Source organism: Anarhichas minor, unplaced genomic scaffold (assembly GCF_050575085.1).
Source record: "Anarhichas minor isolate MPS153535 unplaced genomic scaffold, ASM5057508v1 ptg000074l, whole genome shotgun sequence".
NCBI lineage: Eukaryota > Metazoa > Chordata > Actinopteri > Perciformes > Anarhichadidae > Anarhichas > Anarhichas minor.
Genome location: NW_027466520.1, coordinates 1,949,490 through 1,976,662, shown reverse-complemented (window position 1 = coordinate 1,976,662; position 27,173 = coordinate 1,949,490). Strand labels below are relative to the sequence as shown.

General features: G+C 42.1%; 1 protein-coding gene across 1 annotated transcript in view; it reads right to left on the bottom strand.

The window, feature by feature from the left end:
* The window catches only part of LOC142937422 (cadherin-12-like), a 55,667-nt gene that overhangs the window by 13,067 nt on the left and 15,427 nt on the right, over positions 1–27,173 (bottom strand). Inside the window, exons 2-7 of the mRNA XM_076080334.1 lie at positions 25,724–26,018; positions 21,511–21,630; positions 19,580–19,747; positions 16,632–16,819; positions 4,266–4,519; positions 405–541 (exon numbers count right to left, since the gene is read on the bottom strand). Coding sequence (XP_075936449.1) covers positions 405–541; positions 4,266–4,519; positions 16,632–16,819; positions 19,580–19,747; positions 21,511–21,630; positions 25,724–26,018 — 1,162 coding nt within the window. The remainder of the gene's footprint in view (positions 1–404; positions 542–4,265; positions 4,520–16,631; positions 16,820–19,579; positions 19,748–21,510; positions 21,631–25,723; positions 26,019–27,173) is intronic.

Here is a 27,173-nt window from a genome sequence, read left to right as displayed (position 1 = left end):
TAAAAACCGCAGCCCCGCGTCTGTTCCTTCTTTCACAACATGCTGTGACGCCACTGCATCTGCTTGCTGTAAAGCTCCAGAAGGTTCAAATTTTACTGCGGTGTGAGTGAAAGTTGATTCTGGCAAGACACGCTCTCTCTCTCCATGCCAATGCCATCAAATGTGTTAAAAAGGTACAAAAAATGAAAACAGAGTTGAGGAGGGTATGCTAGAGGAGACATTGTCCTGAAGATACATTCCTCTGGGAGAGCCATCATGGTTTATAGTCACCTATAAACCTTTCCAGCAAAATGGGATTGAGTATTGACTTGAGTAAAAGTGTGTTAAATCCTTCACACAGATTATGGCAGGGGAAGGACAACGACACCTGCATGAATCACGATCGATCTTGTTGTCATACTTACTAAGTTTGGTCGCCACGATGGAGATATTGTGCCGGGCGATGCTCTCTCTGTCAAGGAGTTCGTTCGTGGAAATGGTTCCCTCCACTGGATCAATGTCAAAGTAGCTGTCCAAGTCACTCTTCCAGTCAATGGAATACCTGGAAGGAAAAAAACGTTTGTTTAATGGTGTCCATTTCCAACATAAACCAGGGAATTAAACCACAGTGATTTTCCCTCCGGGCTCATGTATATGAGTTAGGTGTAATGTAATGTTGGCGTAGCCTTCATTACTCATTCTGAATGGTCATTTCCAGAAAATGTGCTGAGGATCGCATATACATTCCAATCCTATAATGGGGCGCATGTACCTTGGCCAATGCTGAGCAAACGGATTTCTTGGGAACGTAAATTAATTTTAGGCACCGTCGAAACTGTAACAATCTCGCACAGCCGACGTACCACACGGGCGTAAAATGTTGGTTTGGTGTCTGAGAACAGAGGGTGCAATGTCCTCCTCTGAGAATTACATCTTTGGTCTCGCCCAGTCGCTCTGAATGCAAACGATGACACACAAAAGAGATCTGAAACCAAACAGCATGCCGCCGACAGCGCCATTCATCATGACATGCTATTTGATCTTAAAAGGCTATTTTTCATTAATAATTTTGTGAGTTCCCCCGAGGAGAAAATATGTTGTTGTGCTTTATTCCTCTTCACAAGGAGGTCAGAGGTTAGGGGGTTCGATGCCTTGCTCGTGGGCACTTACACTGGACAGAGGCTTGATTACTCAGGGGCTTGAGCCTGGACTTTCCCGCATTAAGGAAAGCCTCTCCATGCCACCATTCAGCCTCATCTTTCTCGTGGCAAGCTATCTGATCTTTAATTCCTATTAATATTCATCATGCTTGTTTCTGTACACTATAGAGACTCAAACTGGACTTGAGTCATTAATAGAAAGAGGCCTAGAGTACAATCAAACCCCCAAGTCATTAATGAAAATTATTTAAAAACCACTTCAGTGGATTTTTTGGTTACTTCACATTCTGTTTCACTTCTGACTCGTCCACGTCCTCCCTGAAACTCTGTGTGGCGCGTAGCCTTGAAGTGAACATGAACGTGTCCAAACTAGTTTAGTGTGAGTCTCTTTGATAAATATTACGGCCAAACTCCCATCAAGAGTTCAAAAGATCAATGGTTCACCATTTATCCTCGGGGCACAAACGCTTTTTTAGGGGGGTTTGGTATTATTGGAGTCAAGCTGCTACTAAAGCGTACCTTACAGTGTCAGTGTGACCCAGTGGTTAGACAGCCCGCCTCACAGCCACAATACTACAGATTAGATCACATAGTAAGAATGTTTTTGAAATTTCCTTGAGCAAGAAAACACACCCCAACTACCTCACTTGCAATCTGTAAAAAAAAAAGTTTCAGAAATTACATTTCCCTTTTATATTCATGTGAGAAAGAAACTGTTTTACTTGTAATTCGATCAGTCTGTGATTTATCTTCAAGGAGAATAGAGCTCATCAACAGTTGTGAGAAAGAAATCACAGATCTAAAGAGACTACTTAAGCTCAACTCAGTACTGAGAAAGGCAGATATGAAAATTAATTACGGCGTTATCACCTACTTTGAACTGACGCAACGTTAATTCAGCCTGGAGAAGATTACGCACGATACAAAAGGCGATCCAAGAAACAGTTATGGCACAATTTGTGTTCATTTTCCACAGCTATCGATTTTTAGAGCTTCCAGTTTTGCCGCAGTGTTCATGTCTTCGCTGTGATTTGTGATACCACCATTTTAGACAAAGGCCGAAAGTTCAGTCTTTAAAAGTCATTCAAACTTTAGGAAGCTCTTGAGAAGCGGCCAACAATGCAGAATTCATGAGGCTCCTTTGTTTCCCCGGCTAGAGTTAACTCGGCTCTATACCGCTAAATAGCAGAATCGGTCCAAGACTAAAGTCTAAAAGCATAATTCCCTATGCATGATGGGTCATCGGGTCTATTATTTTGAAGTGAAGAATGCAAGGCTGCTCTCCGAATGCACACAAATGAACATTGTCAGATGTACTACTGATGAATATTTTAAGTGCTGGAGACAAATGCGATTCCTTTTCATACAGATTTGCTACTTCTTCTATTCCTTTTGTTTTCTCCAGAATAAAATATTCATAATAAAACAACTTCTGTGCATGCAACAGGTATTTTTGCTGTATCTGCGCTACGCTTGAGCGATACATCTTCCAAGAACCATTACTCCAATGTGCCTGAGCGAAAGTAGCGGCTGTGAGAGGAGGTCAAAAACAAAAGGGTTCTCATGCATTTTTTAAGAATGCACTTCTTTTGTCTTTGCCAATGACGGTCTATTGTTATCTGCCACTCAAGTTTTATATATAGCGTGTGTGTACGTGTGTGGTAGCTTGAAAACAGCGATACAGAGTATAAATCAGGATTTGAGTCCAGCATGTCGGATCTAAAAGAAACAGAGCAGGGATGTTGGAATGTCCCAGCTGATAATTACCCAGGAGAGACTAGCGGTCTACAGCACAGTGCCTTGTAAAATGAATTGGGACCCTGGGGACATTTTGTTAGGTTATGAATTTCTTTAGATGAGGATTAATGTTTGAGTTCTATGAAAAACAATCAAAATGTATTCAAGCGTATAAAATAAAACTGCAGAAAAAGACAGTTTTGTCTGTTATACTTGGTCCATTTGAACTAATACCACGAATGTTGTACAAAAGAACTGCGACAAAAACATAATACATCCACTTCGCTATACAGCTACACAGACCATGTGCTCAATGTTATGTAGTTCCACAACTACACGAATAAATATATATATAAATAAACATATAGCATCTTAGGGTAGCGTTACTGAACGGCATCCAACTGCTTAGAAACAGTTGGACACTCTGTTAAGACAAAACATTTCAAAATGACAACCAGTTATATCATTTTAGGCCGTAGTGGATGTCAGCCAAAGGGGATGAGCTACAGTATATATGCTCCCTCAAACATTATAGTCAGTTCCATTGAGGAATACGTCACAATACAGAAGCTAAAGACGCGCTAACTTGTTTCACTGGGACTTTAAAATGGTGAAATTTAAACCGTTTTTAAACATATGCTTTAATTGATTACATTGTAGTGAGTAAACATACAAGACATTTTAACTGAATATATGAGTTCATTCTCAAACTAAAGTCAAATAATATTTGCACTCTAAAAATTGCAGATATGCAAATATGGGGCCACTAATAAAGTTATAATTTTCTCTCTGCAACATGACGTCACGAACATGTCCTGAGCTGCCAAGAGATGATGCAGGCGGGATTTTACACGACAATGACAATGTCAAACGTTCTACATGGATTGATCAGTCCGCTGATGAGTAAAGCCGACAATACTCTCAAGATTAAAGCCGCGATGACATCGATGAATGGAGACTGGAGACGTTGACGAATGGATTAGAGTTCTAAAACCTTCAATCACTGGCTGCAGTATCACAGTACTTCTCCCTGTAGCTCTTTTATCCTCGCGGGAGTAACGAGGGATATTTGGTTCAATAGTAAAGCCTCTCAAGAAGAAGATGTGCAGTCAGATCCACTTCATTCACTGTCAGTATTTACCCCAGAGTAACATCTAGTCCTTCTGGATGATAGAAGAATACATAACGCTTCTTTAAACGGCGGTCTCTGACAGTCTCTCTATTTCTATCTATCCCATCTACAGCAATGGAAAAATGTATTCTTCAAACTAATTTCTATAAAAAAATGTATAATGTAAAAGTTTCCGGCATTTAATTTGATACTTTTCTTGTACAACACAGTTGTTACTAAAAGTGTTGACTGTGTTAGACTGAAGAGTTTAACTTTACCTGACATGACTGCTGCTGGCATCTAAATCCTGTGCCGTCACCGCTCCAATAATGGTGCCCGCGGGTGTGTCCTCGTACACATCCATCACATAGGAGGGCCTGTTGAACACCGGGGGCTCATCCACATCCAGAACGTTAATCTTCACCGTTGCTGTGTCTTTGAAGGCCCCAAAGCTTTGGAATCGTGGATCCAGATGAACATTGGAGGCATCTACCTTAAAGGTGTACGCCTTCTTGCTTTCATAGTCCAGGGGCTTGAAAGGGAAACAGAAAAAGAGGCCAGTTAATGTTGCTTTTACAGCTCATTTTAAAATAATAATTGTGTCGTAGTAGAGCACGTTGAGGCACTTCTGCTGTAATTGACTTTCTCTGTAGCATTCATCCTGTAAGAGCACTTGAAGAAATGCAGTAAATGAACAAGAGCATCCGTGTTGACAGCAAGATTGCCCTCAGCTTATTTTGTCAGCATTTTCAAGGATGAGTAACTGCAATCAATTGTAAACATCAGCCTCCTCATATCCAATAAATGTCAGTATTGGGATGATTTCCAATGTTTATGTTGTCACTCAAAATACATTGAAATAGCATTGTTTTCAACCTGGCCGTAGAGCCCCCCCCCACACACACACACACACACACACACAAGTCAAGCTGCTCTTTCTCGGTTCAGCAAGAACTACGCCCCTTTACAAGACGTCTGCCAACACGAACTCCGGGGTTCATATGTTCTACCTCCTCAAGCTCCTGACATATCAGCTCAGGGTCAATTAGTCAGAGGCGAGGGGTGGAATGTGAATCCTCGGCATGTCTGCAGCTGAGGTGTAAACATCGGACGGCAGTGACACCCGTGTTCGCGCTCCTGCCCGTCTCCTGCCCTCTCATGTGTGACCGACTTTACTTGACGAGCTTGCCGTCGGTCATGCTCTGCTGCCCCGCAGTCACATGAGAGACATTCCTTTCTGTGTATTTCAAATTGACTAACATGTAACCACTATGGCAGCAATGCTATCTTCCCGCCCCAGGACTTGGGCTCCTCTGGCAAGTTGTTGCAAAGGACAACGACTGAAAACAGCTGGTAACGACTCTGCGAATCGTCCTTATGTTAAGAGACAGTGTGAGAGGGGTGGTGCACTGGAGGAAAGTTTTTCTTTTGAGGCAAGATAAACACGGCCAGTCGTCTTTCCAAATTAAATGCACATGAATTAGGGATCTAATTAGAGTCCAACCAATAGAAATGATCAGAGGCCGTGCGGTTGTGATTTCACGGCGGCAGCAGATGCTTCTTGAGCCCTCTGTCTCCCCTCCATCTCCATGGTTTCACAGTCTAGCTGCTACAGCAGGTGTCCGTAACAAGAAAAAAAAAGAAGAAGTGAGAGCTATGTGAAGGCAAGCCAATCTGAAAGCAATCATTGACCATCAACCACCATGATTGGTTTGATTACAGTGCGCCAGATGCAACTGGCTAGGCACAGCTATAAGATCCTTCAACAGGAAATACACTCTGTCCCTTTCAATCGCTTTCAAGAAGTGACAACACGGAGAAGACCGAGCTCCCCGAAGCAACAGTCACGTATAAAAATGGAATTCGTTGCGGGTGTCATTCAAATGCTGATCCCCACAATCAAACTAAAAGACTTCCCGCCAACTTACACCTCCAAAGCAGCCTAAACTGTACAGCATTATCTCAGTTTACTGAGCTCAGAATCGCTGGAAAATCAGCATCAAAAGGAACTCAACGTACTTTTCTTCTCAGAGAGTGATTTTTGGACTCAGAAAGAAAAAAGTCAATAATTAAATTAAGACATTTTTACTGTTTGGAATGTATGTGATTCTAAACCAGGACCAATTAAATACGATATGGATGAATGATTACCTAATAAGAGGCCCTCTTGCACTGTGCATCATAATGTGCCTGAACCACCATGTGGACAGCGTAGCTCAGCAGAAATCCTCGCACAGGAGGAGGAGGATGGAAGGCGATGCTGGTGAGGTGGACAGCAGGAGGTGTACATGACGCAGGCCTCATTAGCCAGCGTCTCACGGGGACGAGGAGACGCAGTGCTTTCCATCCCAACATGCTGCATCATTCACCACAGTTGGGATACAGGCCCAAACTCTCAACCTTTATAACTGTCTAATTTGTATATAATGGTCTGCTGCCGGAGGACATTGTGTTGTGGAGTGGGGATGAGGAAATGCTCTTTTCACACACACTCTGCAGTTTTGACACAAATCTCTCTCTGAGCTAGCACAACTTGCATCCAAGAGTTACATTTGACTAATTACTGCATATAAATAATATTCTAAATTTAAAAGAGTTGAGCAATACAAATATTATTTAGGTGCAGGTGGTCAGTGGTGTTCTGCTATGTATTGAGTTAACACGATTTAAGCCTTGTCACACCACGTCAGACTCATGCAGTTATCTGGATCTGACTATAATTGCTAGCAGGCTAATCCAGCATTACAGAGCCAAAACACAACTACACATTTGTTCAAAACCCAGTGAAGAGGGGTTTGGTGTATTGTGCAAGTCACGCTTGTAGAGCCAAGTAAGCAGCTAAAACTACATAGCTAGCAACTAAAAGCTAGCCTCTGTGCACTGAAACTCCATCGTTAAGGAAAAAAAAGTTAGTAATGATAACTAGCTTAAAGAGCTAGTAAAATAGCTTGCTAGTGAAACATATACATTAGATACCAATGAACCCCAGACTAGAAATAATCAAAATGAGGTTTATTTTCTTATGTACTGTATACTAGTTCAAATGGACAGGAAAACTAAAATACATACATACAACAGTTTCACTTGGGAGTCATTCTTAGCTGAGCCTTGATTAGCTGTAGCTAATAAGCTAACAGCGTCAACAAACTCAAACTGATTATTTTCTCTATTTCCCGAAGAGTTGTGTGCCTCCAGGTTACGCGACCTTAAAAGTCTCTGCACTGAATGACATCACACATCTGAACTGTGTCAGATGATTGTGTACACTCATTTATCACATCACTGAACACAAAGCAGTTAATTTGACATATTTATCTATCTTAGTACACACTGTAGTCTGGACGGAAAGGTTTTTGCTCTTAAAGGTAACTTAATTAAGTAGCAACAAAGAAAAGAGATGACGACACATTGCAGCTCATTTCCGCAGATGGAGGAGAGAGTGGCCTTGCTGACACCCCTGGAACAATGCATGGACAGCCATATGATTAACTGTCAAGCACGTCTCGCAGACTCATTTACATATCCCGGTTTATGTGTAGAACAGTAATGTTGAGAGCTTCACTGCCTTTTTTTAATGTGTCTGAGATTCACCAATGTCCAAGTATGTCTGGGTTATCTGTTGTTAACTAGGAATAAAATGGGGCCAGGAAGGGGTAATGAGAAACTCAGAGTTAATGAGAAGACGTGCTAATGTGTCAACGCTTGACTTGGGGAGAATCAAATCAGATCTGGAGGCCATAAGGGAAATTTCTCAGAAAAGGGAAAAAAAATAAAACGGCCCTTCATTCTCTGACTGCATGTTTCATTTCGAGTTTTCTTCCCCCTTCCTGGAAGATGACCTACTTATGCGCTCAGAACCACTGCTGTATGAGTAAGTATTACCCACACCCACACATGTATCATCCTTTAAACAAGTTGCACACACCTATGCATGTTCAATTACACGTTTGAAGTGTCTCATTACGGCTCCAGTTGTGTTGCACCTTTTATGTGTTACTGCGGACGCAACAAGGAAGTGTATCAGCGGAGGAATTTGTAAGGAGGACAGACCGAGTTCCTCCCGTGTCAGTGCTGCTGCTCTTCAACATCACAACAGAACACACTTGAAATTCTAGGCATGGTGCAGCGCCCTTTGATATGTAAATGTAAACCTTCATTGCACTGGCAGTGATACTGAATGAAGTAACTTTTTTTTTTTTTCCTGCCAGTTGAACCTGTTATGTTCCAAGGGAATTTGTTAATTCATAACGGGGGGGGGGGACTAATCAGGGCATCGCGGTCTCGCAGGTACAGTATTTCGCTTCAAACACAATAAAATTGTCAGACTTACACTTGTGAATACTGAACAATGGATGTGCCAGTTGATGATGATGTGCTAAGAAGAATTCCATGAAGGTAAATCTGTTTCTGACTTGATACTAAGGTCTGTTTCTGGTCCGCTCCCCCACAGCGTGCTCCCTGCGCGCTGCAGTTAGTTGCAGCTGTTTCATTTTTTTTGAGCTTGCTGGTTATTTTGGGGATGGGAGAAGCAGGGTGACATGTGCATGTCGGATAGGTTCTCCGTCTTTGTGTGTTCAGTTCAGTGTTAGGACAGCAGAGTTCAATACTCTTCTCAAATCTCAGCCAAGCTTGCCCGGCAATATGGGGGATAGTCTTCTGCCAACAGCAATGGGTGAAGCGAGCCTTTCCCCTTGAAGAATCATTATCACACCCCAGCGAGTCATTAGCAGGCTGATTTCATTTGTTTGTGCTGAACACAGGTATTACTTGAAGAGATTAAATAAGGTGGAAAAATAATGCAAGTGTTTAATCTGTGATGTGCAGAGTAGTCTCGAATCCATTTGCCACAGAATTATATTCTTACAATACCACGTATGAATCATTAACACCCACTCACACGATTTATCCTCTGAGAATAAACCAAAGCTCAGCCAGACATGCTGAAAATATCGGGCATTTCTAATTGCAGCCGCGTGAGCTAGCACATTCCTCCACACAGCCACATTAGGGCAGCGTCTGGATGCTTAATTCCAGCGAGGCCAAAACCCTCCTGATCCCACACGATCGCACCCATCATCCGGAAGCTGATGATTTGCCTGTTGGCTTGCAGCAAGCGCCAATAGTCCCAACAACGCCCGATAAGCGAAACAAGTTATTTTCTGGGATGCAAAGCCGTTTCAAGGTGAAAAAAATCCCGCTGAGATTCTGAGATAAGCCATCGTGACTCAGTGGTTTGAGTCTAGCTCAGCTTGTTCTGTTGTGTATGAGTGCCTTCTTTATAAGGTCACTGCGGCCGTTGACTGACAGTTCAGCAAGATCCTGCCAAGCAGAAGAATGCTAAAGACCTCTGGCCATCATTGCGCCATAAGCAGTCAACTGACCACGGAGCACAATGAGCTTATCAGCAGCAGAGAAAAGCTTACATGCCCCAGAGAGTGATTTGTTGTCCCTCTGAATACTTGGGAGGTCCTAGCACTGTGGAGAGGCGATGTTCACTTTATTGTGCTGCCATCAGTCACATGGGTTTGTGTCCTTGGCTGCCTCGAGGCATCTCCTCCCCCCCCACCCCCTCCGAGTACTCACAACAGTGGAGTGCCATCTGAGAGCCTTGCCAGCAGCCCTGTCCACACTGCAGTGGAGTGGAGTGACTGTGAAAGACTTGCGCTGCCACTCTTAATAGGGCAGGGTTAGCCATGGGATGAGCCCCGAGACACTGGTTTAATCTATTACACCCACGCCTCCCCAGGCCGCCAGAGAGAAGGCACTTCGTCGACTCCGAGCACCACCTCAGCCGCCTCTTTTCCCCTCTTTGTACTAATTCACTCAAATACACACACCACACATAAAGAAATGCACACACACACACATTGCTCCCTGCTTGGTTGCTCGGTGAGGTGTTATTCATCCGTGTTGGGCAGCTGGACGTCCTGTTGTTCTCAGGTATTGTTCCCTTCTCGTCTCCTTCTTTCGACTCCCTTTCACACCGGGGCCTGGAATAACTCATTTCGCCTCCCACTGGAACATTCAGCCCTATAATCAATAGATTAGATTCAACCCCCGTCTGTGAGCAAGGCTCCATTGGTATCGTGCCGCCGGATGAGCTCTTAATGCTATCAGTTTTAAGCTATTATATATTGCATTCACCCTTTGGCAATTTAGAGATTATACAACCCACTTTCACAAGGTAAGGACGTTTTGTCATTTTACAATGCATGGATGTGTCCTTGTGTGAGCTGTGAGCTGTATTACACTCGAGCCCACTGCTGTTTTTGTATTAAACCAACATTCCTTTGCTGTTTTCTGGCCCTCAGTCAAGTTAGCCATTTGTTCATTACTTTTGTCATTTGAACATTACTTTTTTTTTTACAGCCTGCAAGTGTCTCATCACGATTGAAAGGCAGTAACAGCTTCCGTTCTCTGAAATGATTTACTGTTCAAAGAGCCCAGTAATGACATTTCTGATAGAGAAATTAGACTGCAGTCACTGTCTGACTTTAGTGAAATTAAGTCCTTAATTGATGGCAGGAAGATGAAAAGGGCATCTTGCCTCGATACTGCCAATGGCTCTGACTTCAGGGAAGTCTAAGTAGGGCCACGTTTGAGCTACGGCAATCTGGGCAATTAGTGGCATTTTGTTGCGGATGCAAATGTTTATCAGTGTTGCTCGCTGTCGGTGACAAGCTCTTTTCTTAAATGCCATGCAACACTACAACATTAATCACCGGGATGTGCTGTACTTTGGAAGCGAGGGAAAAAATGTCACCTCATGCAAGCTGGATGAATCATAGGCCACTTTTCTAAGTGTGTCACCAAACTTGAATTCACATTTAGTTTATGGATATTTTAATGGTAATGTTTACTCATTATTAGTAATGCTATAATTTATGTTATTTTAAAGGGTCAGTTCACCCCAAAATCAATGTATTTACATCCCCTCTTACCTGTTGTGCTATTCATCAATCTAGATTGTTTTGGTGCGAGCTGCCTAGTTTTTGAGATATCAGCCTCCTCTGCAATACATTGGGACTATATGGCACCAACATCTTGCTGTGAGCAGTTTTATGTCGGAACTATTTTCTTTCTTGTTGCACACATTACAACTGTTCATCTACTGCAGCAACTATTTTTTGATGATAGCCAAATGATTTGTAAACCTCTAAGAAATTATTAAACATCTATAAACTTTACATAGATTGATGGACGAAATAGCTGTAACACTTGGTTAATGTGTTTGTAAACAGTCAAATATTATCTGGATCGCTAATAACTACAATTGAATTAACTATCAATTTAGCATTTAATAATGATGGTTATTATAACATATTTAGTTGTCTCCTTCCATTGTTCTGAACCCTTCAGACTGCCTTTTTCTGTCTCTGTCCATGGTGCTGAAACATTTTAACGTAGTTTCTGGTTGAGTCAGACATCTCTCCCTTGCTTCTTGTCTCATTCGCTGTTTGCTATATAACAGAGACTACTGTATATATGACTTCCATTAAATATTTCACCATTAAATGCTAGATTAAACCAGTGGTTGATTTGTGAGTGCAGCCCTTTGCACAACACAAGTCACCTGCCCTTCTCTACAATGTTTTTCTGAACCCCTGTGGCGCTCTGGGGCAACGGATTTGGAGGCAGTGCCAGAGGTCTGCAGCAGATGCTCTTCATTCAATGCACTGTGGCCGCTGGGGGCATTCAGTTTGTACAGGGAGGAGATAGTCCCGTTTGAAAATGGATTCCCTGAATGTGAGCCAACAAATATTATGCCACACATGCTGCCATTAAACAAAGCCGTTCCTCTAGGCCGAGAACAGCACATTTCAATTACGCATATCTGCCATCTCTTCTTCTCCCAGGAGGAGGCGAATAAACATGCAAATGGGCAAATGACATTTCATCTGACTAAAAATGATTTTACCAACACAACCCAAGGTTATCATGGCGATGCTGCCAACATGTGAGAGTGCTATCGCTGTCCGTAAACTGTATGTATTGTAGTGGTTCACGAGTAGCACGACGCTCTGTGTGCACACATTTGTCTGCACGTTTTCCTGGGAATTCACTGGTGGATTTACCTATTGTCTCCAATAATCCTATGTTTTGCAGATGGGATGTGCAAACCCCCCTCCATGCCTCGGTGACTCTTTTTTTCCTCTCCCCCTGTATCGTCAGACTGGGAAACAGATGATCATCCTTTGAACCCATTACTCAGCCTGATCCTCTTATCATAACCAACATTCCGGAGTCTCTAATTTTGGGTCTGCCAAACTGTGCTCGGTGTACAATGTGGCTTTCGTCTCCGTCCCGCTGTGGGTTTTATTTTATTTATTTATTTTCAACGTCGGTGCAAGGGAGGGAAGTCAAAAGAGAGACACAGAGCGAGGGAGGGAGATGGATCGTCTGCACGCATTTGCACACCTGTCTCTGGGGATATTCCACCAATCTGAAATGAGACAAGTCTGTGGGTGGGTCAGTATTCTTGGAACACGGTGAACAACTAAAGGCTTCATCTCCAGCTCCCCACACCTTTCCAAGGCACAGCTCATCCTTTCTCCTCTCCCTATCCATGTCCTGCTAATATCACAATCCCACACGCGTAGAGGCACATGTTGTTTCGTAAATTACACTGCGGTGGGAAGGCTTGGTCAGTTAAGGGGGCTCAGAGTATCCCCCGTAGACGATGCCTTTGTGCGGTAGCTTACCACTGCAGGGAATACATCATGTTGCCTGGCTGCTATATGGCAGTATATCAAACACTGCGAGGAAAACAATGGGAGGAAAGATGCATCCTCGCCATCCATTGAGGGTATACACGATGTAAACAAATAACTGTCCTCATTAACATCATAATTGCTTCTTGTCTCATTCTGTTATTCCATTAGCACCAATGAGAAGGTCGCTATATGATGATCTATAGCCGTGCTTATGATCACATTAAGTGCAAATAATATATGTACGCGCACATACGTGATTTACACACATACTTTGGCATATGTTCATGCACATGCACGGAGCATCCCGAGGCGGCTTTTACACTGAGCAGGGAATCAATTACTCACTGAGCTGCATATTTTTGGGGATCAAAGGATCACACACCTTTGTGCGCTGGGGCATGTACTAAAAATGTACCAGTTAACAAATACCTCAGTCTGTTACGTCTGAAAAAACCCAAAACAAATGCAGATTTGCACTCTCCCAAAAATAATATTTGAGACACTTACATCAGAAACACCCTGAAGAACAGATAGAATTGGCAACTTTTGCAATCAGAGGAAATATACCCTGTATTCCCGAAATGAAACAAAAGTGACAAAATAATGATGCATTACCACTCCTTAAAAATATTGTGCAGAGGTGAATTTGCATGAAAGAATGGGGATTTAATGAGAATCTTCCAGAAGTGAATTTGCGTTTAAAAGCTACAATGTTTTCGTCGAAGTCTGAAGGACTCTATTTTTAAACAAGAAAGTTTGGTGATACAGATATTTTCTAACATACAACTCATTGTGACGGAAACTTAAATGATTAAACTAATTAAATGATGTATCCACTTTTGGTAAATAATAATAGTTGCTGTTACATATTGACTGCTGACATGACGGTAAAGCAGAATGAGTGGTTCGTAAAGTTCTGGCGAGATACTGTATGTGTATGTACGTTTTCATTGAAAGTGTTTCAGGTACAGCATTTTGGGAAAAATAGAAGATGAGTCATTCCGGAAAATAAATCCATTTCTTCTACGCATCACAGCATTGCTTACAAAAGTCCTCACTTTCTGACATTAACATTTTTCTCCTTTTCCCATATCGGAGAGACATTTCGTGGCTGATGCATTATGCAAACTCTGCATTGCTCCGCAGCTTCTTTTTTTCCCCTATTGAAGCTCAATAGCACCGACAACAAATGGCGTTTAAACTCGCCACAGGGGTCGACCTCATCCTGCCGAAAGGGAAATGCAGTGCAGAGTGTGATGGAATCGTCAGACTGTGCATCCAACACGAGGAATTGCGAATGTGTGCACCTGTGTAGTCTGATGTGTGGGCGAGACCTACTAACTTCAACGCATTCATGTGATTGTGCTTCTCGACTGTTACGTGGCGCGTTCGGAGACACTGAGCCAAACATGTGCCAGCTGTTCTAGAGATGCAGACTTGAATAGCATGCTGGCAGACGCGTGGAAGCACGAGCAGCTCTGTTATTTAGCAGTGGCTTCAAATGGCAGAGAGAAATTACAGTTTGACTTTTTCACCAACCTGGCTCGTGTGCAAAGCTTAAAACCAGACAGATTCAAGAGGCAAACAAACGCACATCAGTGAGCACTTAGGAGTCAGTCTAATGATGACTTCACTAATGCAAATGATCTTATTCATGCCCTCTGTGTCGCTTTGACGCTTATCACAATCTTAAAAGTAGGTGTGCCTTTTTAAAAGTAGTCTCCTGGAGCCTTAATGAGGAAATACTGCGACGCTCTCATAGATGCATATTATCCCCCACCGTCCGCCAGCCCAATGCATTCCATGTCCAAAGAGAAATAATACGCTGGCTCTCTACAGTCAAGCCTGTGGGTAGAGTAATAATAATATTTCTATTTATTGGGTTTGGATATTATGGATATTGGCGTCTTTAACCAGCCATACCCTGAGGAGAGCTCAGAATAAACACAAATGAAGGGAAGGCGGTCTGGAGATGGAGAGATTTTCACTTCATAAACCAAAACAACATGAATACATTTTTGAAAGCTGGCTTTTCCATAAAGCAGTTGTATCGCACTTACTCTATTATTATTTGTTCTTGTTTCCAAGTTTAAAATTAGTATAGTTATTAAAGGAATTGTTTAGAGAAAACTGCACAGTGGTTTATGTCAAATGAAATATCCATACATGGTTATTAAATCACTCCTACGGACACAATAAGGTCATGATGTTGTTTTGATGTTGTCTCCTATATATATATATATATATATATATATATGTCTGCATAATAAGTCTTATTATAGCCTAGCTATTTAGTAGATGAGCACTCAATGCACCGGCTGGATCGCTCTATTTCTCCCTCTCATTTTAGTCCGCGGCTGTAATGTCCTTTTCCTCTCACCTCCGGCAGTTTTGGGCCCTCCTTGAAAATGAGATGGTGGATCTCTAAAGGTTTCTGCTCGGAATAATACATGTCTCTAATATCACTGGTGCCTGTGTGCCACTTGTGCCACTTGTGCCATTGTGCGAGGTGATATTACAGCCCTACAAATGCTGTGTGTGGCAAAAGCTGGATATAAAATGAGATACCGATGCTATGTGGGTCAAAGAGAGTGCAACCAAAGGCCGGGGCCTCTTGCTGTGGGTCACCATGCACTTGATGCATTAATCCATTTAGCGAAAAAGAACATATGGCATAGTAAATGGGCCCTGACGTGCAGAGTGAATGCTTTATATAGCACAGGCACTCGCAGAGAGCTACGCCATTGCCCTGAGCTGTGCTTTAAGGCACGGACAGCAAGGACACGAGCAACATCACACAACTGAGAGATCACAGGTTCAACCCTGGCATCTGCCAAGTGTCCTGCTGGTACAGCTTTATGTAACACAAGGAAGTGCTACCTGCACACACGTTAGAATATATTTTATCATATAGGCCATCTCATTTTATTTATTCCAGGATCTATTTCCAATCGATGCTTCCTCCATTGTTTTGTCCTATGATGTCAATGTTGATGTCTACTGACATCACTCGCTATGTTGCTGTCAAGATGTGATGTGATTTATTTACGTTTCATGGAGCCCATACGGCGCTGTTTTGCATATATATTTTGCATTGAGCTTGAATATAAATGTGTTTCATGTGTCATGTGTTTTATGTTAACACCCCCTCTCTCCCATGGGTATGTGCAATGACATTGACAAACATAATACTTCCTGAATATTAAATTAGGAAAAAAAGGTTGCACTTTTTATGACTCCCAAGGCTATAATAAACATACTGCTTATAATATTGCTAATCATAGTTAAAGCCCTCATAGATATTCATAATGCTTTGTAACAATAGTCAAGACATATTATAAAGTGTATTATAATGTATCATAATATTTCACTCATGACATATTTCTAGAAGGATCAAAGTGAATTAAAGTTCCCATTGTTGTAATGCACAATCATCTTTTCATAATGTCCTGATCTTGGGTTTTTGTTTAGTCCATTTCCTGTTTTATTTTGAAAGTAACTCTCCTCATGTTTGTTTTCATTTCCTGTCTTTGTCTTTTCCCTCCTGTTTTCGACCACACTCGTGTTTCATTAGTTGCTGAGCCTCTTGTGTATTGAGTCCTTGTGTTTCAGTGTCAGGTTGTCTGCATCCGTTGCTGATCTTTATGTTCCTGCCTCGTACTTTGTGTTTAGTTTCCCACAGTGTTCAGCATTTTGATTATAACCTATTACCTGCCGGTTTTTGGACATCCAGATGTAAGCTACTTTGTTCATTAAAAACAGAAACCCAGAGCAGAAAAGTGGTGAGTGTGGCCTGACCGTTGCTGTTGCCTGCAGGCAATTTCACAATCTTTTATATTAGTGAGCAGTTTGTATTTGTTCATAACAATGAATACAGGTTTCTATGAGAATTCACAGCATATGTTTGTCTTAGTTGCTGAGGCTCCTTACCCTTCTGAGAATGATGATCCCCTCTTGGTTGTGTTCATTGGTGGTGATGTCAAACATGGCGCCTCCGTCACCTGGCACAATGGTGTACTCTACTTCGGCGTTTCTCCCGACGTCCAAGTCATGGGCTTTGATTCTGCCGACAGCGGACCCCACTGAAGAAGACTCGGGAACTCGTAGGTGGAAGAAACCTGTCAGCAAACAAACATCAGACTGGACTTATTGATTATCACTCGACATCGGATGGAATACTGAGCTCTTCACATCCTATGTCCTTTATGCAGTCTCTCTCACACACCGGTCTTAATCACCCATAGGCAAGCAGCTGATATGCTCTGTCTGAAGTCGGCCCTGTGGCTGTGGGACATTATTCAAAGCTTACGTGTTTGACCAGCATGGCTGCTCGGCTCCTTGTAACTGGAGGGCTCAACCTGTACTACAAACACAAGAGCCTTGGTGCTCTGATGCTCCCAACAGCAGCAAGCGCTGCTGAGGACTAGGGAATAAATCTACAACGAAACAAACGGTGTGGATTGATTGATTATCACTTACACCAGACAATGGGTGGGAATTCATCTTTTCTTTCTGCGCTTCACTCTCTGAAACAGCTAGCTGTTTGAACAATAGCATCTGCTCATGCCAGAGACGGGAAAACTTTTGCACGACAAATCCAGTGAGAACACCTGGTGGCATCACGGTGATGCCGCTGGCAATCCAGTAAAACACTGTGATAGTGTTGAAATTATTCTAAGGACTTGGAATGTTTTACATCCCTCATTTTAGCACTCCATCTTGTCAGTTCAGGAAATGTTATGGACTTCAATGTGCCAGAACATTTATTCTGAAACTGGTGCTATGTCAAAAGGTTACACACGTGTATTTGGGACTGTTCGCTGTGAATGAATTCCTCAAACTCAGTGTAGCGCCCGCAATCCTTCACTATATTGTTAACATTAATTTAACACATTCTCAACACATTCCTCCGCTGCAGCAACAGAGAATCAGCCACAACCAGTTCTAGAAAAAAAAAACATGATTTGTTTCTTGGAATTTGATTCATTTGGCCCTGATGTGACAAACAAACCCTACGAATGGGGACGGCTGTGTGCAGGAGAGAAACGTGTGTACGAGTCTCTTTGAAGCTCCTTCTGAGGATCGTGCTGCTTGACATAAAATAGCATCAAAGTTGGAGATGGATGAACTTGAACATACATGTCTACAATAAGAGTGTCGAGGCACTCGTAGTGTGACAAGGGAAGCTGCTTGGCAGAGACATTTCTTAATGTTGGTGGAGGACCCAAATATAGGTACTGAGTCAAGACCAAAATACCAGCCTTTGCTTAGGTTATTGGAGAATAAAATATGTTTCTAATGAGTACGATACTTTACGCTACACCATGTCATTGCACTCCCTCTCATTTGTTATTCCTCAATTTTACTATGGATCTGAGCTTTTCCCTCACTGTTGATCCTAGGATTTTGAGAGGTGAGCTGAGGCAAATGGATGAATTTGGCTGCTGTGATTTCAATAAATAATCAAGTACTTTCAAGGACATGCATTCATTTCAAAAGTATTTTAAAGGTTCATGTCCTTTGAAAGACAGGACACAGCGCCAGTGCCAAAACGGGGAGCTGCTGTTGAAGAGAAATTAACAAACAGCTGTTAAGGGCAGACACCCCAGATGAATAGGGTGAAAGATATAAATATATATATATACACCTCTATGGAAACTCCCCAGTTTATTACTCATATTTAAACAATTATTATTCCAGTTTTCTCAAATTACATGTTTAAATATGCAAATGAGGCATTGTCTTACTATGTATGTGCTAATTTGGATACGCTTCCAAACATTGGATGAAACAAGGTTTAAAATCTCTTGTTTCATTTTGTTGACATATTAGACAAATTGTCTCACTTCATGAATCAGAAAATGCATCCAACAGCCCTCATAATAAACAACAATTATTTTACATTTGCACCCACATCTGGTGCCATCAGAGGATTGATGGTTTACAAATACTTCATCTATAATAACTAGAGGGGGGGAGGGGGATTTATAGAAAAGACAGATGTGGGATGGATCCATGCAGCAATAACATAAGTAAACTGAATCATCTGATGAGGTCCACCAGGATGGCAACAACACATGCATCTTCTTGTTATGTTCTAACCTGTAAGCCCTCTATAGATAGAAGAGAGAAGGCGACAAAGGGAGGATTTGGGACGGGGCAGAGGAGCCGCCATACTTGGCCCACACCTCTGTGCTGTGACAGCATTATGGAAATATCATCTTTTCCCCGCAGCCACAGGAGCTTGACCGTCAGACTGCCTGTATTTAAATTCAGAGGAGATCACTCGGTGTCGCCTCACAATACCTGAAGAGACTGCATCCTTATACAGAGCAGCATTTTTGCTTTCCTGTTGTACACTTGCTGATTTGGAGTACATGCTCTGCACACAATTTAACCGTTATGCTGAGTATAAGCAGAGACGCTTTTACAGATCAACGTATTTACAGTATATTTTTTTTCCCTGCTTGGCTTTTTTACATGACCTGGTGAACGGTACAATCGAATTAATCTGGTTTAGCAGCTTATTCAAAATACCGGATGAAATACAGTGTTTAAATACACTGACTCAATCCCTGGTGCAGCACCATCCTGCTCAAACCTGATCTAAATATAGAAGGGCGCCCCATGAGCGACATAACACCAATCCTGCTTTATTCGCCAGCAGTATGTAGATGCAATCATGTTAAATAAACAGCGTTTGCTTACGACAGCACATAATGACAAATAATGAAAACCAATTACAGGGAGTAGACATGATGAACACCCCCTGCCCTGTTGTAATTGCACAGTGTTTATTCCCCGATCATAAAATGAGTGAACCTGCGTGAGGTCATCTGCATTAATATTGTTTTAGAAATCAACAAAAGGGCACTCACTTTTAGAGAACCTGGGCGGATTATCGTTGACGTCGCTGAGGGTGATGTTGATGGTGGTGGTCCCGGCCAGCCCCCCCAGCTGGCCCCCCATGTCCTTGGCCTGGATTAATACCTGGTACTGTTCCTTCACCTCTCTGTCCATATTGGGCAAGGCTGTCTTTATAACACCTGGTGTACAGCAAGATGAATAGGAAATAGAGATAGTAAAGGAGAGAGACGTAGAGGAAGCGAAGAAGAGAGTGAGCGATAGACATAGTGGGATAAAAAAAAGACACAAAAGAAGACATGGTAAACATACAATCCTTTAAAATATATTTGATGCCAATTGCACAATATTCCTCAAAATGCACAATGTATTTCCACCCAAGGAGCTCACTCCCCAGGAAGAAGCTGCTTGTGCGGCTCTCACCAAGGCTAAAATAGAGGTCATTTCACAAACTGGAGACGCTTGACATTCAATAGGGAACTCTGGAGGAGCCATATAATGATTCACTTGAGGATCAGAGACCCTGAGATCAGAGAGCGTTTGTACTGCAGATTAATAGCTAGGTCAGTGGGAGGTTGGTGCGGCTAAAAGGAAGTGGGCAGCTAGGTGGGTCTGCACTTTTTCCCTCCGCTTTTTTTTCCATTTAATACAGTGAGGATGTGAGGATGTACAAATTGATCCGCAGACCCCTAACATGTGTGGACACAAAATCAATTCAATTTGTTTTTGGACGAGGGTGGTGTCTGTCTCTGAGATGAATAATTCTGTGACATGCAGGGAGATTTCAGCATGCTGTTGTCACCCCCTTCCCTTGTTCACCTTTTCCTTGCAGTGTTTACTCCCGTTGCTGATGTGCGTTTGGAGATATATGCAGGCCGAGCAGGGCAAACATTTACTTTAACGCTTTGATTTTTTTTCCCTCCCCAGCATCAGTTTGAAATACAGTCACAGTACGCGCTCTGTAAAGCTCAGGGATGAGCGGTGTAATCAGCAACAGATTCCACCGTATCTGCCACGTGTGAACCTATTTCCGTATGCTTTGAACTGCCCCAGATAGGGAGCCAACAGCAGCCCACTGCCGGCGAACACTGGTGGTGTGAAGGTGTTTCAGATTAAGCAGGGTTTTTTAGCAGTCGTATGCCTCACCCCGCCATGCTGCGACTCTGCAACCTTTTTTACTGCCATTTCCCTCCTACGACACCGGCCGCCTACACCGGCAAAGTGTGTTTGTAACGCAGCACCGGTCATTGTCATTGTGTTATTTGTCGTTTCAATTCAAGCTACCAGCTATAGCGGTTTGCTGGCTAACTCTACACAACACTGACTACTCAGTATCCTCGCAGAAAAGATTCAGAAAGTCACTGGTGTTTTTGAGATCAGAGTTTGTGGGGACCAGTTTTATTCTCATGATATATGCTTGCACCACACCACATTGTGCAGAACTGTGTTCCTTAAACGTATTGTCTAGGGACCCACTTTTACAAAAAAGACAAACCATCGCGACTCAATTAATTAACAGGCTCTTGTTTTTCCCCCCTCTCATCAGTATAACAAACACAAAGCTAGCTTTTCAGATTCAATGTTATAAGTAGGCCATAATTATCACACAACAATGCAAACAACCTTATGTGACTCAAAGGGGTAGTGCAGATATAAATAATAAATAAAAGACTATGGAAGAATTTATGCAAATTAGTTTGGCTACCCTAATAAAATCTCCTGCGTATATTCTTTGGGAATGACCGGTTTAGGACACACTCAATCTTACATATATTGCAGGACTAATGGCCGAAATAACTTATGTCACTGCACCATTGCATTTGCCAGGTGCACAAAGAAACAGAGGTAGTTATTGTTGACTCGTAAATGTGTAGATGTTTGTGAACTTTACACTGACTAAATCACTTTTGTGTCGCATAAATCAGGAAGGGATAAGGTACTTTACCTGTTTTAGGATCAACAGAGAAGTACGGCTGGCCGTGGAGGATGCTGTAAACCACTCTGGCACTGTTTCCATATGTCGGGTCGTCTGCATCTGTGGCTGTCACTTGCGTCACATACGTCCCTGGGGAAAGGAGCGGGAAGACATATTGACTTTGACTTAATTTGTTTCCTCATGAGACTGCAATCCAAACTCTTTGAAGTTCATCAGTTTACCGAGCGATCTCACCTGTCACTAATGAATGATGAACAGCCGAGAGAGCTAATAATGAACGGTCAAAGTCGCTGATGGGGTATAATGAGGAGGAGCGTGGAGGAGAAGGGATGTGTCGAGGCGTTGTTCGATTATCCTGCTGTATGTTTGGAGTTGCACATTTGTAGCATTACTAAGTGGCCATTATTTAAAAAAAACAAATAAAGGAAGGGTAAAAAAAAGAAAAGGCTCTTGTGTGACTATTCATTAAACAATGCTACCATTACGAAAACAAAGGGCCACGGCAAGAATAGCGTTAGTGGCAGTGTTCCAAACTGCTGGGGTAAGAGGACATAATAATTAATTGTTGGAGGTTTGGCTCATCCTCATTAACTAGCTGGCATTGAACACTTATTCACGATGTATTTAAATTCAGCAGACTCAATCCGAAGTTTCCAGTTTAAGGGGAGGGGTAACCAATAAAAAAGTGCCTCGTCAGCCGGACTATTTTATAACTCTACAAGCCTGGTTTTTTAGAAAGACTAGTGGCAGACAAGTTTAACACGGATGACTTCACAGGCAGACAGCTCAGTACACACGTGTCAATCACAAACATGCTGTTTTTTCAACCACAGGGTTTGCGGAGCACTTATGTGAACAGGAGACACTGACCGGGAGGACATCTACATGGTCATTTTGAATTCCGGTAAGCTCCTAGTCGTCTGTAAAGAACTTACTGTACATTAAATAGGCTTTGCAGTCTGAGCAGACGGTAACAATGGCATTAAAACATTAGGTGAGAGAGATTAGTGTCTCAATTCTTCCCAACAGAGCCACACATGCCTGATTAGACGTAGGCTACCAGGGAAGGACAGCATCGTATTCCAACACACATCAACACCAGATGAGATCATACATGTTTATATATAATAATAACATGTTTTTCAGTACAGCTAGAGAGAGGAAATCCACAGATACGTGAGCTCAGATGCAGGGAAAGTTTAAATGCCTTTGAGCTTCGTAGGCACCCACGCATATCCAGGTGACGAAGGCAAGAGCCTCTCTCCTCAGTGTGAGACAATAAACAAGACGATTAAATTCTATTCACGCAATTGTGGAAATTCAGGTGCGTGAGTGAGAGCTAGGTGGAGGAAATGGCTTGAAAGGTCATCGCTGATAAACACAGGAGGAGAATACAGAGTTCAGCAAAATATGGATTATCTATCTGATTTAATTAAATATTGTTTATATCACAATATTCAACAAATTACTGAAATGTAATGCAGGGGGAACCAATTAACATGGCACAATACACAATGCATACAGATTTTGTATTCAAATATGAGGAGAAAGAGAGGAGTGCAACTGAAAGGCTGATCCGATGTGGGGAGGACTTCTGTGAAGTTACATGTACAAATCTGATATTAACTATTTGAAATGTTTGGAGACGAGGAGTGAAATCAACACTCACTGAAATTGTTTTTTGTTGTTGTTTAATCTGTCGCTTTCTTAGTGATTCAGGGATAAACTAATTGCACACAACTCTAAGGGATTGTTGCCATGAGTGATTTCATAATATCTGTCCATAGTCTTCATTAACAACCATTAGTGCATATTTATGCTCAGCATCTCTCCCTTTTAGTTTTTGTTTCTCCCTGCTAACATAAAAAAACATCCAAAGGGGGATTCTAGCCAAAGACATCAAGAGGACGTAACAGTTAATGAACCCATTGATCACACAAGTCTTGCTGCTAGAAATATTGATAAGGACTTTAGTTGGTTCGATGATTCTTTTTTATATAACTTCCCACAAAAAGTGTGTGTGTGTGGGGGGGGGCTGCATCGCACTCACAGCTGTATTATCAGCTGGGATATTTCCTATAGTGGTGCCACTCTGCACTGCATCATTTTGCAATGCTTACCATTCCCACTTTTTTATGGCTTCAACTGTCTTAAGTCTTTTCTAATAAGTCAAAATCTCCAGTTCCATGACACAGGAGCACTTAAGGATTTGTGCAGTTAGACTTATTTGTTCATTCATTTAAATTCATTTATGCTTCATGCATCTGACATACCATGCTATGCACTACATGAGACAGGGGGCATCTAATGAAAGATGCTATCCTGTTGGATTATGGGAAATGTGGGTTCCAGAGGTTTGGGGGCATGACTCATAACAGAGTGCAGAAAATGAGTCCTAAACCTCAGAAATGAATTCCACTTCCTGTTCCCTCGTCTCAAAGTCAATGTGTTTTTTTGAATACATCATTAAATACATCACTTGTGAGTTTTGACGTTTTTACATGTCTTACAAAAGGCGGTTGATAACAAGTGGATAAAGACTTCTAAACGTCATCAATGCCAGCTATTCCACCTGTGAATATTCGCACTCATGCGACGTAGTGCAGTTTGTGCATTAGCCTCATGTTAGCTTCTTACCTCTGCTAAATGCATTCATGCTCAAAAACGATAAAAGTGGTGTTCATTTGTGGAGATTATCTTGCTGAACAAAACGTGTAAGTATCACAAACTTGTGTTTGCCACAGAGCTTATTTTCTGCAATAATCCAAATTCCAATGGAAAAATCCCATTGGCTTTATGAAAGGGGAACCAGAGCGATGCTAACTTCCTGTTGGCCCACAAAAACTGCAGCATAAGGACTAAAAGTCAGGATACCATTACCTCTGCTTTTTGGTTTTGACCATTCTTTTTGAATCTGTCTCTCACAAGTACAACAACTAAATGAAACTGAAACCCTTAATCAATGGATTACCCTTTTAATGGCAGGTATCCATTCATACAAAGAAAGCATCAAAGTGATGTTTAAAAAGGACTTTTGCAGATGGCCCAGCATCAAATTAGATAATAATACTGATACATAAAGCATGCATCCTATAATAAGGATAGAAACATTTTGAAAATTATTTGTAAATTCACTTGGAAGGTGATAACAACATTCATGTGATTATCTAAATGAAAGGTTCTCGTTTTTTATCCTCTCATCAGTAAAACAAACAGATTGCCCGCTATAGATACAATTTAATAAATAGGCTGCAATTATCAGATGAATGGAAATATTCAGACTTCTTCTTGTGGCTTAAAGGTGTACTGGAGATATACAATTTTAAATAAAGGACTATGGAAGAAATTTTGCAAGTTTCTTTGGAAAATGTTGTGTCTTCAGTCTTTGGGAATGACTGGTCTACTTGATTCATTCTGTGGATGTTTTTTATTTATTTTTAAGCTGATCTCTGGACTCTGCTTCCATGGTCACACCAGATGTCCATCCATCCATCCATTCATTCATCCATTCATCCATCCATCCATTATCTGTACCCGCTCATCCCATTCAGGCTCGCGGGGGGGCTGGAGCTTATCCCAGCTGAAATAGGGCGAAGGCAGGGTACACCTTGGACAGGTTGCCAGACTGTCACAGGGTTGACACAAAGAGACAGATAACCATTCAATTAGAGTCATCAATTAAGCTAAGCTGCATGTCTTTGGACTGTGGGAGGAAGACACGCCAACACAGGGAGAACGTGCAAACATCACACAGAAGGTCCGGCCAGCGGGTTCGAGCCCCTCTAGATGTGTTTATGACAAACAGGAAAGCTTCTCTGATTCTATAGTGAACTGTTGTACAGCTTATGATGAGTGTTCACTGGCTTGTTTTTTTCTTATCATACTCATACATACTCTAGAGACTGCTGAGTGTTAGAGATTTGAGGGTTTCATCTGCGTTTAGATCAAGAGGAACCATTCTTGCGGCAAATTACGTTGATCTGTTCTCCCTTTGGGGGGAATGTATAAAGATAAAGCTGTGGGAAATACTCAGGGCATACCAAGAATAACGAGCTGTGAAATGTCAAAATCTGGTGGGGAGCAGCATTACCCCTCTGGTGGTACCTGTGATGCTCCTGAAACTTTCTTATTCTGTAGTTCAAGAGGAGAAAACAAAGTGCAAATGAATCTTATTAATTAAGCAAAGTACTGGCTTCTCAAATCCCTACACATGGTCACTGACCTACTGGGGACATCTCGGGGACACTGGCTGTGTATGGTCCCTCCAGGAATTTTGGCTCATTGTCGTTGATGTCTTGAACCTTGATGACAAATTCTGATTCAGGCTCTAGGGGCCTATTGGTGTCGATGTCAACAACCTGGGCGCGTAGGGTGTAGTAAGGCTTCTCCTCCCTGTCAAGGCTCCGTAAGGCATGGATGTCCCCAGTTGTTGCGTCAATTGTGAAAATGGAGCCAGCCCCGTCTCCCGAGAGAGTGTACTTCACCTCACTGTCCCCCCTATCGAGGTCAGTGTGCAGCTGCAAGACAAAAGAGAGAAGAAAAGACAGGTTGAGTGCAAACATTGGCACAGATAATGATTCATTGTAAGCACTGGGGAAGAGCTGTCAAAGAACACTATTTCACGAAGACAGTCAAGGAAACTGGCTGCGCATCAAAGAGCAAATTCATGTCTCTGCAAAGATCTGCAAAACACTAACTCATGAGGAAAAATGAAATGATCGTACTTTCAGAACGTTTCACAGATTAATGAGGCTAAATCTCTCATAAATAATATATCCTTCTCTGTGCAATTACGCTGCAGTGATAACTCTTCAACATCATGGACCATTTCTATTCAGGGAGGACTCCAATATCTTCCGCGAGATGTTTTTTTTCCCCTCAAAGTGGCACAGATCGGGCTGTGAAAAATAGAGGTAAATACTAGACGAGAACAATTTCTAATACTGTCGCCTGACAGCGGAGGTCTGTGACCAGATGACTCTCAGAGTTGCCAAATCTCCCTACTGCAGCCAGAGAACATCTTTGTTAACATAGATCCAAGGCCACGGCAGCTCTCTTTGTACAAGACAAACACACTCTGGGCCAGTGGCAGAAAGCCTATTGACATAGTTATGTTTACCTCCCCGGGGGAGATCAGTCATACAATTCAAAGCCTTTTAAATATTTAAGGGGTCTAATGCAACGTGGTCATCACCATACATGGATGAGGATGTTTTGCCTTCTTATCAATGGCATGGAGTTTCCACCTACACCGTTGAACAGCAGTATTATTCTTAGAGACAAGTACAGATATGTTAAGCACTGAAGCAGGGGCATTAAAGCCACCTCTAATTCTACACTTTAGGACTGACTTTGGGTTATTTTCTAGCACTGCTAATGGCCACGGCTATTTTTTTTCCGGATGCTTTGGGATGTTTTGTCAAACTCATCTGATTGGATATTGGGACTGTTGGTATGCTGGCTTCAAACCGTGTCTTTCCTGTAATCACATTCTGATTTATTAGCCTTGGATTACATCCATATTGGGCCGTATACATGATTATATAATATAACAATATTATATTCATGCCCAATGCCAATGTTCAGGGCCAACGTAGGACAATTTGATGCTGGTGAGTTTGCCTCCCGTCACACCGACCACAATCTTTCCCTGTCCTTATCTAAATGATTTA